Consider the following 17,359-nt stretch of genomic DNA (forward strand, 5'->3'; position numbering starts at 1 on the left):
AACTGGTACCATTGTGTAAGGCCTTGAAGGAATTTACTGGACCCCACCAATAGACTGCTAACTATATACGCTGCAGGTTAAAAACCATTGACATGTGTTTCTCTCGAAGAACCGTTGAAGAGATTATCTCCGCACTTGTAAGTTCCATGAAAATATATGTTTGCTACATTATTGCATGAAATTACACTTTGTGTCGGGCCAGGGTCCGTCGATCACTCTGCCCTCCTTGAGGGCCGGCCACGTGTGTCATTTTGGCATAGCGAATTTCAAACTGACGCCACACTTTTATTAATCTGGCATGATGGATTTCCATCTTGAGCCATTTCTTTGATTAAAATAAGGAAATCGAATAATATTCGAGTTAATAAATAGGCAATGGTCATTTTCTCAAAGTCAATGGTCAAAATGGCTATTTTGGTAATTTTCCCTAAGAAAAAATATTCTGAAGTTATGGTCATATGGTGTGTGGATTAGAGAAGGGAGACTTGAAGGCGTGGGTAGATGTCTTATTCGTGAATACAGAATAATATGTAAGGTACTGCAAGCAAAATTCTGCAAGGATTAATATGAGGTATGAACCATATGTCTTAAATGTCCTTGACAAAATACATGAGACTATAATTCTTTTGGGTATTGGTTTTTATTAATCACAACTATTATCATTTGTTCGCTACTGGTCTCAATTAACGAATTGGTTGCTGGCGGTCTCATTTTTAATGTATTTGTTCCCAACGGTCAGCGACTAATAGAATCCTAACTCCGTTAGTTGCATGTCGCCGGAAAAACTCACGTTTTTTGCGTTAGGATTCTGTTAGTCGCGAACCGTTGATAATAAATACGATAAAAGATGGGACCGTCAGCAGCCAATTCGTTGGTTGGGACAGACAACGACCAAAAGATGATAACTGGGAGTAATAAAAACCAATATACCTATTTCTTTCTAATGCAGGGATGTAGGGCCTTGCTGATAAATAAAGATAAAAATCCGAAGGTAAAAGATTCAAGAAATCTATGTGTGTTAAACGGTTTAGGTAAACGGGTCAAAATGGGCTCAGGTGTGTTGGAAAGTTATAAATTTGATAACATTTTAAGCATGGTTACAAAACTATATTATCGGGACGGAAATCTAAACTTTTTTTAGTAAAGTGTAATAAAAGGTTTTATGCATTTTGTTGGTTTAAACAATTAAATTTTTATATAGGTTTACTTGGTTATAATTTGGGTTGTGTAAAATTTTTTTGTATAAAAACAGGATTAAACATGTCTCAAATAAGACTTGAACTCATACCTTTTGGTTGAGAGTAATACCCATTTACCACTACCAAGCTAGTGGTCATGTAATTAAGTTTAAACATTAAATGTACATATTGTTTTTAATAAAAATAAAAATATTTTTTTTTTTTTAAATTTCGGGCCTAACGGGATGTCGGGCCAGTGGCCGTCGACCACCCCGTCACACCTATGGGCCGGCCCTGGCATGAACTATCAAATACTATACCGTTAAAATAGAGTTTACACCTGTTTTTGGGAGGGAGAAGTCTTGGGTTCAAGTCTCACAGACGACATTGATTAAAAAGAAATTTGCCGTTCAAAAAAATAATAAAGTTTACACCATCATACAGATAGCTTCTGATAATCAACTAACCAGAGTACGTCAAGCCTTAAATAATGTACATTTTCGACATATTTCGTTTAAGATATCTCATCATTCGGGAGCAAATCCTCTACACTTTTGCAAACTTTTAACACATCACGACCTTCAGCTTCATCTTTTTTTCATGAACTGAAAGCCCATAAGATACCGATATTCACCCGTTCCAACACGACGTGAACAATAAGCAAGTCCACTACCACCACAAGTTTGTAGCAAAATGTTTTCTACTTAATATTCCTTGGTTTTACGTTTTATAAATGAGCATGAGCCTGAGCTTTGCGTATCTAGCTAGCTTGCGAGCCTAAATGTCTCGCAAGAATTGTATGGGAGTCATCCTCGGAGGGACTTCCCGAATGACCGTACCGAGGAATTCTTAACTATTATTTATATAATTTATTTAAATATTATATAATAATTATGATATAACTAAATTATATTATGTTATATATAAAAACTATAACTAGAATATATGTGGAAAAAAAATTAAAAAAGTGTTTAATTATAAATATAAATAAACAACGAGACAAGCTCGAAACAAACCAATGTCAAGCTCTAGTAAGTTAAATAAGCTGAGCTTCAGCCTAGTCAAGCTCGGGCTCAGTTCAAGCACATCTACACCCATAATCTTGACCACTTCAAAACTTATATTTAGACTGACTTTATTGACCTTTTGAAGTTGGTTGTTGACCCAAAAATTAAAAAGAAAAAGAAAAATCTTCAAAATCTCACAACCTTGTTTGTGAGGCAACCCAAGGCTGCTATGAGTTGTGGGACACTTTTCAAGCAAAGAAGTGGATGTGATTATTTTCATTTTTTTTTCTTTTCTTTTAGTTACATTTAGTTTTGCTTTATTCATAAGTTGATTTTTGTTTACTAACTTATATTATTTAACTTTTAAAAAATTATATGAAAACAGTCTTATTTAGTTTTTTTTATGAATATTTTGATATAATTTTTGTTAAAAACGGTGTACTTTCAAGAATTTGTATTTTTAATATAACTTTGTAAGCTGTTTTTTTTGTCTCTTTTGTTGAACTTGAAAATAAATTATTAGGTTCAAACTGAAATTTAAGTGTTTAGATTTTCAATATTTAAAAACACGGTGTTAATTGTTTTGTTTTCGTTTTTTTTACATTTAGATACAAATTTTATTAAAAATACAAATTATTTTAATAAAAATGGTTTCCTTATAGATAAATCATATATATAATAAAAAAATAGATTTAAATTGGGTTGTGAATGAGAGTAAAAAGTAAATTTGGGTTGGGTTGAGTCGGGTTGTGTTATAGATTAAAGTCAGAGCCGGCTCAACGAATGTGAAGGCCTAAATCGAAACAAGATTTTGTGGCATTTTCATGCCAATTGTTAAGAAATGTTTTTTTTTTCTTATTATAAGTTTTGAACTCATAAACTACACTTTAGTAATAGCCAAGCCTGACACCAGATCACCACACCAATACATTAATTCGAAAGGAAAATCTAATGTCTTTTCTGTCAATGGCCATGCATGGAATATATAACATTCATGTGAAAAACTTTAGCTACATCTTTTACATCGAAATGTCTCATTGTGTTAAATACTGCTTCCAATGGCATTATTTCATCATTGTATACTCATTCTTGATTTAAAAAATCAAATATATTTGATGATATAAAATAACTATATTTGTAATACATCTTTTTACATAATATAAAGAGACTTAGTTATTTTTTTTATTTGTATTAAATTATTCATTGTAATTTATACATTAATTTATTCCGTGTAATACATAAGTTTTTAAAGCTAGTTAATTTAATCAAGTAGGATAGTAGCTTAGTTATTATTTTTTTTCGATGAATCGTAATTATCTATTTTATTTTTATTTCATTCTTGATCATGATTGTTAGCTAAACCTCCCCAAGTTACCTAGGAATTTATGACTAGGATTTTTATCGGTTTTATGTAGGAAAATTGGATTAAAATAATCATACATTTTTTATATTGGCCAATAATAATCTCACCGAATTTATTTCCTACCACTAGTCTCACCTTTTTCATTTGTTTGGTTTATGGTCCCCGTTAAAAATAGGTAACGACGTTAGTATAATGCTGACGTTGTTTAATGTGTTGGCATATGATGTGGCTTTTTTGTTTTTCTTTTTTGTCTTTAGCCATATTATGTGGATTCCATCACCCCATTTAAGTTCAGAGGATCAATTGGAGCCCTAATTTCACGTTTGCAACAAAAATTAGAGCATGGAACCTAAAATTGGACCAAATGAGTTCATGCTCTTCGAATGCCTCATATTGAGCACAAAATTCTAAGGTTTTTAGACTTGACACCAATGGACAGGTTTATTGTAACCATGAATTGGTTGCAATACGAAGAGTTGCTGGAAAAGAAGTTCCCCCATCCGACGAGCACCACCATCACTCACGCTAAACCACTGTTGAACACCACTGTCACCTCCGTAACTGGAGTTCACAAAACCCTATGACTGATGATCATGATAAACAAAGGACGAACAACAAGATAGAAAATTGATTCATCACTTGAGTTATTAGCAAATTGGATGTACAAACACGGTGGATCGGCTCCGTTTTCGAGTATAGAGCACCCAAAATTCACTAATTTATTGAATCAGTGCCGCGTCTGTTCTTTCACGGCCAAGTCTGACTTTTACGGTCGGGTTCCGGATTACAAAGTGATAGAACACTTACGTAAGACATGGATCGATATAGTGTGGGATTCGAACAAATCCAACTAATAAAGCCAAATAATCAAGACATTAGCCAGGTGGAATATTTAATTGTTAACACATCAAGTAACGTCGTTACCTATTAACGGGTGACCAAAACCAAAAAATGAAAAAATGGGACTACTGGTGGAAAATAACTTAGATAAGATTATGTGAGATTATTATTGGTTAATATAGAAAAATGTAATTATTGATTTTGTAAACAACTAAATTGCAACTGATTAGATGTGTAAATTTGATTTATTATTAATTATCATTCCACATGTATTTTGTTGAATATCTTTCAATATAAATTTGGAGTCTGAATTTAAAATGGAAAGTGGTAAACAAATTTGGTCAATATGAAACAACGACGTATTCCATAAATATTCCATTCCAAAAATGTCAAAAACATATATATTCACATAAAGCAAAACAAAAGTTGCTATATAAGTTCCTCTATAATAATTTGTTGTTTTGCTAACACTAATCGTTTAGTAGTTCTTACGATTCTTTGTTGATTATCATGGCGCTAACAAGTCAGGTATTGTTTTTTTATATTTGGATGTTTATATAATGAAATAGTTTTTTATTTTCACATTATACTACATATAATGAATGAAAGATAATGCTAATAACATACACTTGTAATATTTCCATAGAGTTAAGTGTCATTTTAATACCTGTGGTTTGTTTGATTACGTAACTTAAATCCTTTTTTGAATTTTATGCAAATGGCTACTTCACATTTCTTAAACTTGCCATTTTAGTACGTTTTTCTAACCTCGTTAAATTTTGCTCATTAAGTCGGGGGTAAAATGGTAATTTAATTTGTTTTATTCATTTAGCAGATTAAAAGTTTGCTTCATATTAAATATATACACAAGTTCTAAATTTCCCCAATCCTCAAGAACCCTAGTTTTCAAATTCCCTAATTGATTGATGAAATGTCCACATTCATGGAAGTTGAGTTGATTGAACATAAAATGATACCTGGGTGATGTTGAATTGATGGGTAGCTGGCTTGTTCATAGTTTATGACGCGACAGCGAGTCCCGATTTAGTCATACAGAGGGTGTTGAGAAAAATTAAGGGCATTGGTGTGTTCGAAATCCACAGACAAGTATGCTAAGGGTCTTTATAAGGTTCGATTTAACTTGTGTAGGGTTCTGATTGATTATTATTAAGTGGTGGTTCAAGTTTGTTCAATCCAGTCAATGATTTGTATACGTAAATTAATAATTATAATTGGCCTCTGAATACATTTGTATTGCGTTTGAATTAATAATTAACGATTAACATGGCCGGAGATGTGGCCGGAGAGGAGCCGGGTTGCCGGCAGCGGGCCGTTGGGGAAAACGGGAGAGAAAGGGGTTGGGGATTGTTTTGTTTAAGGAGTTGACACAATTAGTCCATATGGTTTTGAAATGTTCAGAAATCTTACCCCCGACTTAAAAGAAATGAATAAAATAAATGAAATTACCATTTTACCCCCGACTTAACGAGCAAAAATTAACGAGGTTAGAAAAACGTACTAAAATGGCAAGTTTTAGAAATGTGAAGTGACCATTTGCATAAAATTTAAAAAAAGGTACTAAAGTTGCATAATCAAACAAACCACAGGTACTAAAATGACATTTAGCTCTATTTCCATATACACATTCTCATATAATACATGAATATGTGTAGGCACTTGAAGAAATATGAATGAATATATTTTATTATTTGGTTAAAATAATTTTGGTTAACAATACTTTTAATTAATAAAATCACATTAAAAAACGGACTTGTAACTTCGAATTAGTTAGTAATATATTACCAAATAAATGTTATTAATAACTTAGGTATGACTTAAAAAACCACACACAAAAGATCAAACAACTATCTATCTAATCTATCTAATCTAAGTATACTATTAAAATAATACATATTGTTCGCATGATATTCAACCAGACCCTGTATATAGGATGTCAAGCAGATGTCATGTAAGCTATTTCATATTATATCATGACTTAGGGGGGACGGGGCACCACGTGATGGATCACCCATCACGCGTGGTGACCTTCTCCACACCGTCGTCGCCCCCTTGTCACGCGATAAAGATGGGATTTGCGTGATGGCCATCACACTTGATGAGTGGTGGTTTCCAAGAAATTGTACCGTTGGGATGTAGCCGTTGGGAGGAGAGGGGGTTTAAATAAATAAAAAACCAATATAAAACCAAAACAAAATCATTGGGGTTTTGGATCTGGGTTTGGTGGGAGTCGGGTTGATCGGAAGGTGGTGGTGGTGGTGGTGGAGGTGGTGGGTCGGATTTGGATCCGTCGGATGAGTGTTCGGCTTCGTCGCCGAAGGATGAATTGGCGGGTTGGATCTTTCGGATCCGGCCATTGGTGGTGGTGGTGGTGGTGAGATTAGGGTTTGTGAGAATTTGGGGGAATTGATAGAAGGTGGTGATGGTGAGTGTATGTATATGTATATGTGGGTGTATATATGTATATGTGTGTGTGAGTGTTGAAGGCTATATGATATGTTTGGGGTTGTGGAGTATTTGGCCGGAACACAAGAGAGAGTAGTGGAGTATTTGGGGTTTTAATTTTTAACTTTAAACCAGCTGTTATATCACTTATATGATATGTTTTGTATTTATTTTTTGGAATTTATACTCTACCTCCACATGGACCACATTCTTCTAAAAACATCTTTACAAAGGTAAACACGATAAACACAAGACATCGAACAAAAACAAAACTAAACAAAAACAAAAAAATTCCATCACACACCACCACACCACACCACACCACCACCCCTAGTAAAAAACCATCACATGTGATGGATTTAGGGTTGGTGATGTGGCACCATTTGATTGGGTGGGGTGTGTGATGAGTGATGCCACTACATCCACCACCCCTCCCCCTTTATGATCCGTTTTTTTTTATTATAATCCGTGGCCTTGTGTCCATGAAAGTAAGACTTTGTAAAATTATGAAAAATAAATTGTTGTGTGATACAGAGATGCTTACCAACTTTACTTAAATAGTAATTGTGTTAGATTTTTTAACTTAATATATATAAATATGCATTCTTTCTTCATGTATAATACCAAACTTATATTTAATTATTGACATTTCTATATTTCACAATATACGCATTGTATAATATTCAGATGATTTATCTCATTTTTTCTTATTCTTATATACCAAAATCAAATCATTATTATGTTTTAATTGTGTAAAGTTATCCGTTATTCTAAATATAACACATATATATTACGTTTTCTTTATTTTCTACATGTGTGTAACACATGTAACTAACCTAGTTTTTTCTATTAAAATCATGGTACATTAATCTCTTGCTAATTACAAGTTTCTTGTTATTGTTCTAATCCATTAATTACACATAACTGATGGTCCATGTCTTTTTTCCGGTATAATTGAGATTAACAACAGCTATTGGGTGATTTTCTGGATTTTCCTAAATTCAAACAAATGATTACAAATTTACAAGGAAATTGAAACAATGAAATTAAAATATGCTTAAGGAGAAACATAAGTATGCATATATACACACACACGTAAAAAATAATAGTTTGTAAGAATCATAAGAATAGATCTAGACCATTGGATCTAGGATTTAGTGGTTGAGATTGGTAGTTTTTAAAAACCGTATAGTTTCCTATTTACATGGATAATGTTCTATTTGGATGGTGTGTTTTATTATAAAGTCTTCTCACACTTCTCACAAAACAATTGTTTTTTATTTGAATTATTTTCTATCTATAATATATATAAACGAAAACATAAAAATCCTACTTGTCGCGATGTGGTCGCTCCCCATTTTTTTGGAGTCACCGGATTTGCTTGATTTTTAAATGAAGGCTTCCTATGCATTTGACCCGAATTTCACGGGTATGAGTCTTATCAAACCCAGATATTTCTTAAACGGGTTATTACATCTCATTAAATTAAAAAGTAATCTCACTAAATATTTTATAAAAAATCCTATAAAGTAGGAATATACTAAAAATTAATACCTAATTTATTTAAAAAAAAGATATATATTATTTATAATTTAAAAACCAATTTTATAGTAAAAAAATAAACGGGTCTTGGATCTCATCAAACTCATATAGCTTTTAAACCGGGTTATAACATCTCATTTATTTGTGAAACAATTTAATATCAAACTATAAATATATTATTAAAAAGTAATCTCACCAAATATTTTATAAAAAATCCTATAAAGTAGGAATATACTAAAAATTAATACCTAATTTATTTTAAAAAAAGATATATATTATTTATAATTAAAAAACCAATTTTACAGTAAAAAAAATAAACGGGTCTTGAATCTCATCAAACTCATATAGCTTTTAAACCGGGTTATAACATCTCATTTATTTGTGAAACAATTTAATATCAAATCATAAGTATATTATTAACTTTCATACAATAAAAAAGTAGAATTTCAAAAAATAGATATATATTAAAAACAAATAATATAACAAAACCCCCGTAATACGGGGATAGGTGACCAGTTAATTCATAATTTCATAATAACTACTAAAGGATTAACTTTTAATAGCTTGACGAGTGATAATTCAATTATATTAGGAATTAGGGATTAATTAAATTAAAATGTATAAATTATTTATAACTCTTTATATTCCAGGTATTGGTTACACAGAACTCAGATGTTAGAACCATCAAATTAAACAGGCCTAAGCAACTAAACGCTCTGTCCCTTGAAATGGTAAGATATGGAATACATTAAAGGTGTAAGTTACCGCCATAGTTTTCTATCAGTTATGAGAGTATGTGTTGTGGAGAGGTTGGTTAAAGCGTCACGTCACGTCATGTTAGCAGTACGTGGATTTTAACTAACAACTCTCTAACAATAGTGTTGTGGTTTGATTAGTTATTCAAAAAAGTTTTATAAACAAACAAACAAAAAAATGATCGGCTGAAATGAGGGTGGACACCATTTTTAACCCGTTGGGTGTTACCGGATGGCTAGATGGAGGGAAGGTGTGGGGAGTGTTGTGGTTTGAAGGGACGTTAATGGGTGGTGTGGCAGGTGAGTGGCAAAGTTTGTGACGCTGAACAAAGTTTGTGACGCTGAACTAAAGTTGTGTGAACGAAAGGTAAACGTGATAACTTATTTATATCATTCTAGGAATCTCGGCTCTTGGAACTCTTTCGTGCCTATGAAGAGGATCACAGTGTCAAGCTGATAATTGTTAAGGTACTTCGTCATCCCAACAAAAAATATATTTCTTGCAGTAAAGGCAGAAATACGTATAGTAAATGTATTTCGTAATTCAAAATTTTTATTAAGTTAAGGCCTACACCAAAATTTGGATGCAGGGTGAAGGAAAGGCATTTAGCGTTGGTGGTGATATTCCAGCTGTTATTAATGGTATAAAGTGTGGTTAATTGTCAGGGTTTTTAAATCGGGTTTTGAGTTTTTCGAGTTTTATGTTATAGGATTCCCACCCGTTTACCAACCCAAATAAGATTCCGCTTAATCGGTTTAGGGCTATTTGATTTCGGGTTAATCAGTATTCAAGCTTTTAAGTACAAGTTGGAATGCATACTTTACAATTTAACTTAGCATGGTATTTAACTATTTATTATATTATAGATAATAAGCAAAAATGTCAAATATAAAAACTCACAATATGATCTTTCATTCAAACTTATGTAGTATACACATATATTAACTAAAAATGTCAAACTAAATAAGTACGATGCCAAATCCAAAGAGTATAAGCCAATAGTATAAACTTAAAAAGAAAACGTCAAATCGTTATATTCATATAAAAATAATCATATATATACATGGCTTTATAGCCTAGTGGCATCTTGGTGATGGGATAAGCCTTAGGGACCATAAGGTTCTGGGTTCGGATCCCATATGGGGGTTTTCCCAAGATTTATTGGGTTTCCTCATGAATTGGTGGTTAGCCATTATTGCCTAGTGGAGATGGATATGATCGTGTGGTTCTGCTGTTGACATGATAATACTCCAGTGGTCCGTGAGTGATCCTAATTTGCCGTTTAAAAAAAAAATACATACATACAAAAAAAAAATGAAACATATGGACGGAAAACTAGACTTTTCCATTGATTATGTATGTATATGTATAAATGTATAATTGACGTTTTTTTTATGAAAGCTCGGGTTAATCGATTTAACCCTATTAAACTTTTTTTTAACCCAATTACAGAACCTAATACTACCTTCGGGTTTCAAGTTTTAATCGGGTTCGGGTTGTTGAGGTTCCATCTTAATCAAGTAGGGTATAAACAAAACCCCTAGTATAAATACAACGTATTACTTACCTAGTTACATGATGGTGCTTTGTTGCTTTTCTAATGAAATAGTTATTTTATAATTGTATCAGCTAGCTCGAAACAACGTGAAAGTTTTTTCCAAACAGCATATACATTGAATTATCTGAGTGCAACTTACACCAAAATCCAGGTAACACAAAGTAGTAAAATCTTGCATTGACCACAGAGTTCATATTTATGATTAATAATAAATGTTGTAAAAGTAGGCCGGCCGAGTACTCCCCTAGTAATCGTCAGGTCCGACTCCGAGAACGGTTATAAATATTGTGCCAGAGATGAAAATTTTTTTGGGCCTTAATAAAAAGGGTACCTTATTGGGTTTAAACAATTTTATTTTTTAATAAGCCTTAATTTTTTGGGTCTTATGATTTGGTTGTGTAAAATACTTTTTTTAATAAAAATAAGGTTAAAATGTCTCAAGTGAGATTAGAACCTTTTGGTTGAAAGCCACGCCCCTTTACCACCAAACCAAACTAGTGGTTGTGTAATTTGGTTTAAGCATTATATATACATATTGTTTTTCATAAAAATATATTATATAATTTTTTTTTCAAAATCCGGGCCTATCAGGGTGTCGGGCCGGGGTCCATCGACCACCCGGCCCTCCCTTATTGCCGGCCTTGGTAATCGCTACAGGGTATGACGCCGAGCCCGATGCAACTTTCTTTAACCCCGCCTAGTTACTAAAAACCGATCAAATGCGGTCAACCTCACCAAAAATCAGATCTAGTTGGTCAATTAAAAAAATAAAACATAATTCGTAATTCTATAATTTTAAAAAACGAATATCATTTTTTTTAATTAATGATTAGCAATTTTTAGAATAATTTAGTATTTAAAAATGTATTTCTCTTGTTTATATTGATATTCACCAATTTTGTTATAAATATTTAGGAACTTATGATATTATACACTAGCTTTTATCCCCGTATTACGGGGTTGTTTTACATTATTTTTTGAATATTTAAATATTTTTTTAGGATTTTAATTTTATTTATCATAAGAAAATAATATGCTTTGGATTTAACGATGAAAATGTTTCATAAATAAATGAGATGCTATAATCCGTTATAAAAGCTATATGGGTTTGGTGAGACCCATGACCCATCTTTTTTTACTATAAAATTGTTTATTAATTATAAATAATCTCTTTAAAAAAACTGGATATTAATTTTTATTATATTCATATTTTATATGATTTTCATATCAAATATTTGATAAGATTAATTTTTAATATATTGAAATCTTATAACCCGTTTAAGAGTGATACGGGTTTGGTGAGACCCATACCCGTGAATTCAGAACAAATGAATGAGAAACATTCATTTACAAATAACGCAATCTGATAACTTGAGAAAATTTAGGGAAGTTTCATTTATATATATATACTAGTTTTTATCCCTCGTATTACGGGGGTTGTTTTATATTGTTTGTTCTAATATTTATTTAGTTTTTGAATTTATATTTTTTTTATTGTTTGAAAGTTAGTAATATACGGTTTAATGATAAATTGTTTCACAAATAGATGAGATGTTATAACCCGCTTTAAAAGCTATATGGTTTTGATGAGACCTAAAACCCGTTTATTTTTTTTACTATAAAATTGGCTTTTTTAATTATAAATAATATTTATGAAAGTTAATAATATACTTATGGTTTGATGAGACCCAAAACCCGTTTATTTTTTTTACTATAAAATTGGTTTTTTAGTATAATATATATATCCTTTGTGAGAATAAGATATTAATTTTTAGTATATCCTATTTTATAGGATTTTTACATCAATAATTTGGTATATCATATTTTATAGGATTTTTACATCAATAATTTGGTGAGAATAATTTTTAATTTAATGAGATGTTATAACCCGTTTAAGAAATATTTGGGTTTGGTAAAACCCATACCCATGAATTCGGGTCAAATGCATGAGAAACCTCCATTTAAAAATCAAGCAAATCTGGTGACTCCAAAAAAATGGGAGCGACCACATCGTGACACGTAGGATTTTTATGTTTTCGTTTATATATATATATATACTAGTTTTTGTCCCCCGTATTACGGGGGTTGTTTTATATTGTTTGTTCTAATATTTATTTATTTTTTGAATTTATATTTTTTATTGTATGAAAGTTAATAATATACTTATGGTTTGATGATAAATTATTTCACAAATAAAAGAGATGTTATAACGGGGTTTAAAAGCTATATGGTTTTGATGAGACCCAAGACCCGTTTAATTTTTTTACTATAAAATTGGTTTTTTTAATTATAAATAATATGTATGAAAGTTAATAATATACTTATGGTTTGATGAGACCCAAGACCCGTTTATTTTTTTTACTATAAAATTGGTTTTTTAATTTAAATAATATATATATATATATATATATATATCTTTTTTAAAATAAATAAGCTATTAATTATTTAGTATATCCAATTTTATAGGATTTTTACATCAGTAATTTGGTGAGAATAACTTTTTATTTAATGAGATGTTATAACCTGTTTAAGGAATATCTGGGTTTGGTAAGACCCATACCCATCAATTCGGGTCAAATGCATGAGAAGCCTCCATTTAAAAATCAAGCAAATCTGGTGACTCCAAAAAAATGGGAGCGACCACATCGCGACACGTATGATTTTTATGTTTTCGTTTATATATATTATAGATATATATATATATATATATAGAATATCCAAAAATTAGTTTTCTTTATATTTGCCATATCCGAGTACACTCCAGTCGGCTGCCTAGGATCCGTCTAGCGACTTTTGCAGCCTTGATAATAATCTTTGAGAGCATACTTGAAGGTGTCACTCCTTAAAGGACTTGTTATGGGAGGCGGTGCAGGCATTTCATTACAAGGTAGATTTCGAGTTGTCACAGATAATACGGTACGTATATTGGTTCATTAGAGTGATCACATTCTTTTTCACGGTTAACAAATTTGATGGTATGATATTGCAGGTTTTTGCAATGCCAGAGACTGCATTAGGGTCATTCCCGGATGTAGGTGCCTCGTATTTCTTATCAAGACTACCCGGATTCTTTGGTGATTATTTCTTATTGTCATTGTATCTTATAACATTAAACAAAATAACATGATCTTAATTTAAGTTAATATAATGGCAGGAGAATATGTAGGCCTTACGGGTGCGAGATTGGATGGTGCTGAAATGCTTGTATGTGGTCTTGCAACACACTTCGTCCCGTTAGAGGTTCGTTTCATCTTGATGATCTTAAGCTTAAATATGTTATTAATTCTTGACTGACATGCATATAATTTGTCTATGCACAGAAGTTATCCTCATTAGAAGATGCATTATGCAAAGCAAATAGCGGTGATCCTGAAATTATCGATAATATTATACATGACTTTAAAAATCCCAAGTTGAAAGAAAACAATCAGTATTTTCGGTATGTCTTGCCCATATTTTTGTATGGTTTTCTTTACTTATTTTTTTTTCTGAGAGATTTCTTTGGTTTTGAAGCTTTTGATTAAGCTTCATAGGCGGATTCTTTCATGCTTCAGGGGTAGGATGGACCCCACTGAAATTAGCCTATCAAGCTTAATATGTTAGTGAAATCCACGAAAAAATCCACATGCCCCCAAAGACAAAATTAAGAATGCACCTTGGCCTTTAGAAAACCCAAATGAGAAGCTCTAATTTATCTAACTCGTGTGTTTAGTTTAGTCTAACAAACTGGAAACGGAAAACATCAAATCAATTTCTTGTTTTTTTTATTGAACTGGCTATAATATCAACACTTAAAGCAATAGTATGCATTAATTATTACTTTTCTGCATATATATTTTTGATGCACGGGTAAGTGGGTAACTGACGATGGAGTACATAGGTCTATACAACTACAAGGCTCCTGAGTCCGGACATAGTGGCTATTCATTCTACATGTTTTTTTCTTTAAGTTGAATTGATTTATCCAATGTAGCTTTTAAAACCAAAACTTGCACAAGCGACCTGTTTTGACTCATTATACTCGACCTGTTTTGGCCCGTTACAACCGAGTGTTTATATCGAACATATTTTCCCCCCACTGGTGAAAGTTCCTGGATCCGCCACTGTTAAGCTTAGAGAATTCTAGAGCCATTTGATTGCTTCCGTCTTCATCACTCACCGGGCCCCACAAATACACCGTTAATAGGAGATTAACTTGAGTTTTGTTACCCTATGTTTCAGGTTAATAACCATTGATAGGTGTTTCTCTAAAAGAACTGTTGAAGAAATTATCTCCGCACTTGTAAGTTCCAAGAACATGAAGTGTGTACATTTTTCATGCATTTTTGTTCTTTCGTAAAAATCGCTTATTCTTTAAATTTTTGTGATAAAACTTGTTCACCGTTGCTAGGAGAAAGAGGCCGATAGAAACATGGATGATTGGATCTTATGGACTATCAAGGCCCTAAAGAAAGTATCACCAACGGGTCTCAAAATTGCTCTTCGCTATGTAAGTATTTACCGTGCCCTCATTTTAAAATTGTGTCGCATGGCGGAATTATAGAATAATCCACAAAATAATCTTAAAAATAGTGTTTATAATGTTGAATGTTGAATCCATTACATCTAACACCCTTTTTACACGGTAAGTCTAAACATGACACGTCCAGCTAAATTTTGAAATATTGAAAGTGATCGCGTTAATAAGTGCATCAATTACTTTGAAAAAGATTCATGTGTTTTCGATATAGATAAAGAAATAAATCAAAATTGAAAAAAAAAATGGGGAAACACCAAACGCAAGTATGACAGTTGGGACAAACCGCCTATGACGTGCATATATGGTTAAAATTACGGAAATTTTTTTATGAATTTATGAAGTTATGATGTGCAGATTAGAGAAGGGAGATTTCAAGGTGTGGCTCAATGTCTTATCCGTGAATACATAATATCTTGTAAAGTAATGCAAGCAGTATACTGTAGGGATTTTTTCGAGATACCAATTTATTACTTTTATTTATTCTATAGTTTTACTATTTGTGGAATTTACTGTGTACGATAATGATGATGATTTATTTTTAAAAAAGTTTCAAAGTATTTGATTATGAACCATTTATCTTAAATACAAAATAAATAAAACCACAACTCTTTCTATTACAGGGATATAGGTCATTGATGATTGATAAAGATAAGAATCCAAAGGTAAAACATAGTAATGAGTGTGTCAAGCAGATTGGGTATGAGGTCAAAATGGGTTCAGATATAGTGTTTCGAATATGATTATAAAACTAGTGAAAAGATCAAATACACTAATGCTTAACGTACATTACGTACGCGAATCCATTTTTTCACTAATCGATCCATGAAATCACATCCAAAAATCTCGGAATTGTCAATACATGTCCAATCAATCATTTGTTCACCGAAAAAAACAGTTTTGGATGATTAATCGATTAATTTTTCACTTTTTTCACGAAGACCGTTTTTTGAGCGTTTAAGTTTTGTGAGCGTTTTAGGTTTTTGCCTTTGTTGTTTTCCCTTGAGCGTCTCGCGTACCTACCGTACGTTAAGGCATTAGCATACAACAACTGCATCCTACAAAACTATACTATTACGATAATAATATATTTTTTTAATTTAATAACACCTCAATTGACATTTTCTTTGTTTCTTGATTTTAGTGGGAACCTTCAAAACTCGAGTTTGTTAGCGATGATGTGGTTGACTATTACTTTGCACCACTAGATGATCAAGATTGGCAAGACCTCAAACTCCCTATTAGGTCAAACTTAACTTCATATGCAATTTCTAAGCTGTGAGATAAACTTGTGTTGTACCTTAGTGACTTCAAACTAATGATAATTGATGTCAAAATGTCAAAAGAATAATCCGGTTTACAACTTATGTGTAATAACTGATAATTAGTTTATGGTAGAGGCATGTTTGGAACTGCGTTTGATCACCCCCATTGTAATATATTCATATTGTACTGGAACTAATACTAAATATAAAACAAAAAGGTTATAAAAATTGAGGTCGACCAATAGGGTGGCGTCATTCGTTAAAACTCGAGCGTTGGTAAAACCCGACAATTGTCGATTCCGGTTGTTGGTAAAACACGCATTGAGGTGGCGAACTACGTGAATTTGGTATAATAATGGCACTCGTATAGCGTATAGCTTATGGTACGAAAATTAACATGTTTAAAATGACGCTTATTTAACCAGCAAAACTCAGACGCTGTGGCGACGAATCGACTCGACTTCGATGGGTAGCATGTAGGTTCGTTACGGTATCATAAATAAACCCAAATAATAATTTCGACAAATTAACATATTTATAAAAACAAAATTAGAATAATTATAAAAAACAGAAAAGAAACCCAAAAAATCAATTGGAGTTCTCCACATAACCAAAAATAAGCATTATTATCCCTTTAACTATATTTCGAACTTGCACACCATTATCTATAGTTTTCTTCTAACCACTGACAAATTGCCAACAACCAATACACTAACACATCATAATTGATTATAGATCAAAATGATTTACCTAAAAACAAACAAAACAAATAAAATTTTAAAAAATCTTTTGTGACACCAAACTTTCTAATTATACTATATATATAATTCAATCCCATGCATGAACTATCAATTACAATACCGTTAAAAGA

At 31.9% G+C, this 17,359-nt stretch overlaps 2 protein-coding genes across 2 annotated transcripts in view; both read left to right on the forward strand.

Moving 5' to 3' along the window:
* Positions 1-17,359, forward strand: part of LOC143631343 (3-hydroxyisobutyryl-CoA hydrolase 1-like) — a 30,424-nt gene that overhangs the window by 5,639 nt on the left and 7,426 nt on the right. Inside the window, exon 10 of the mRNA XM_077100135.1 lies at positions 77-137. Coding sequence (XP_076956250.1) covers positions 77-137 — 61 coding nt within the window. The remainder of the gene's footprint in view (positions 1-76; positions 138-17,359) is intronic.
* On the forward strand, positions 4,899-16,552 carry LOC143631344 (3-hydroxyisobutyryl-CoA hydrolase 1-like). Its single transcript, XM_077100136.1, has 14 exons — positions 4,899-4,916; positions 9,044-9,124; positions 9,548-9,616; positions 9,739-9,802; positions 10,779-10,858; positions 13,540-13,623; positions 13,697-13,781; positions 13,862-13,947; positions 14,028-14,146; positions 14,929-14,989; positions 15,098-15,196; positions 15,581-15,680; positions 15,845-15,888; positions 16,368-16,552. The coding sequence occupies exons 1-14, from the start codon at positions 4,899-4,901 to the stop codon at positions 16,503-16,505; spliced, it is 1,128 nt and encodes a 375-aa protein (XP_076956251.1). The 3' UTR covers positions 16,506-16,552.

Source organism: Bidens hawaiensis, unplaced genomic scaffold (genome assembly GCF_021521415.1).
Source record: "Bidens hawaiensis isolate Kalapana, Puna unplaced genomic scaffold, B.hawaiensis_p1.1 tig00006061_1, whole genome shotgun sequence".
In the NCBI taxonomy this organism is placed as follows: domain Eukaryota; kingdom Viridiplantae; phylum Streptophyta; class Magnoliopsida; order Asterales; family Asteraceae; genus Bidens; species Bidens hawaiensis.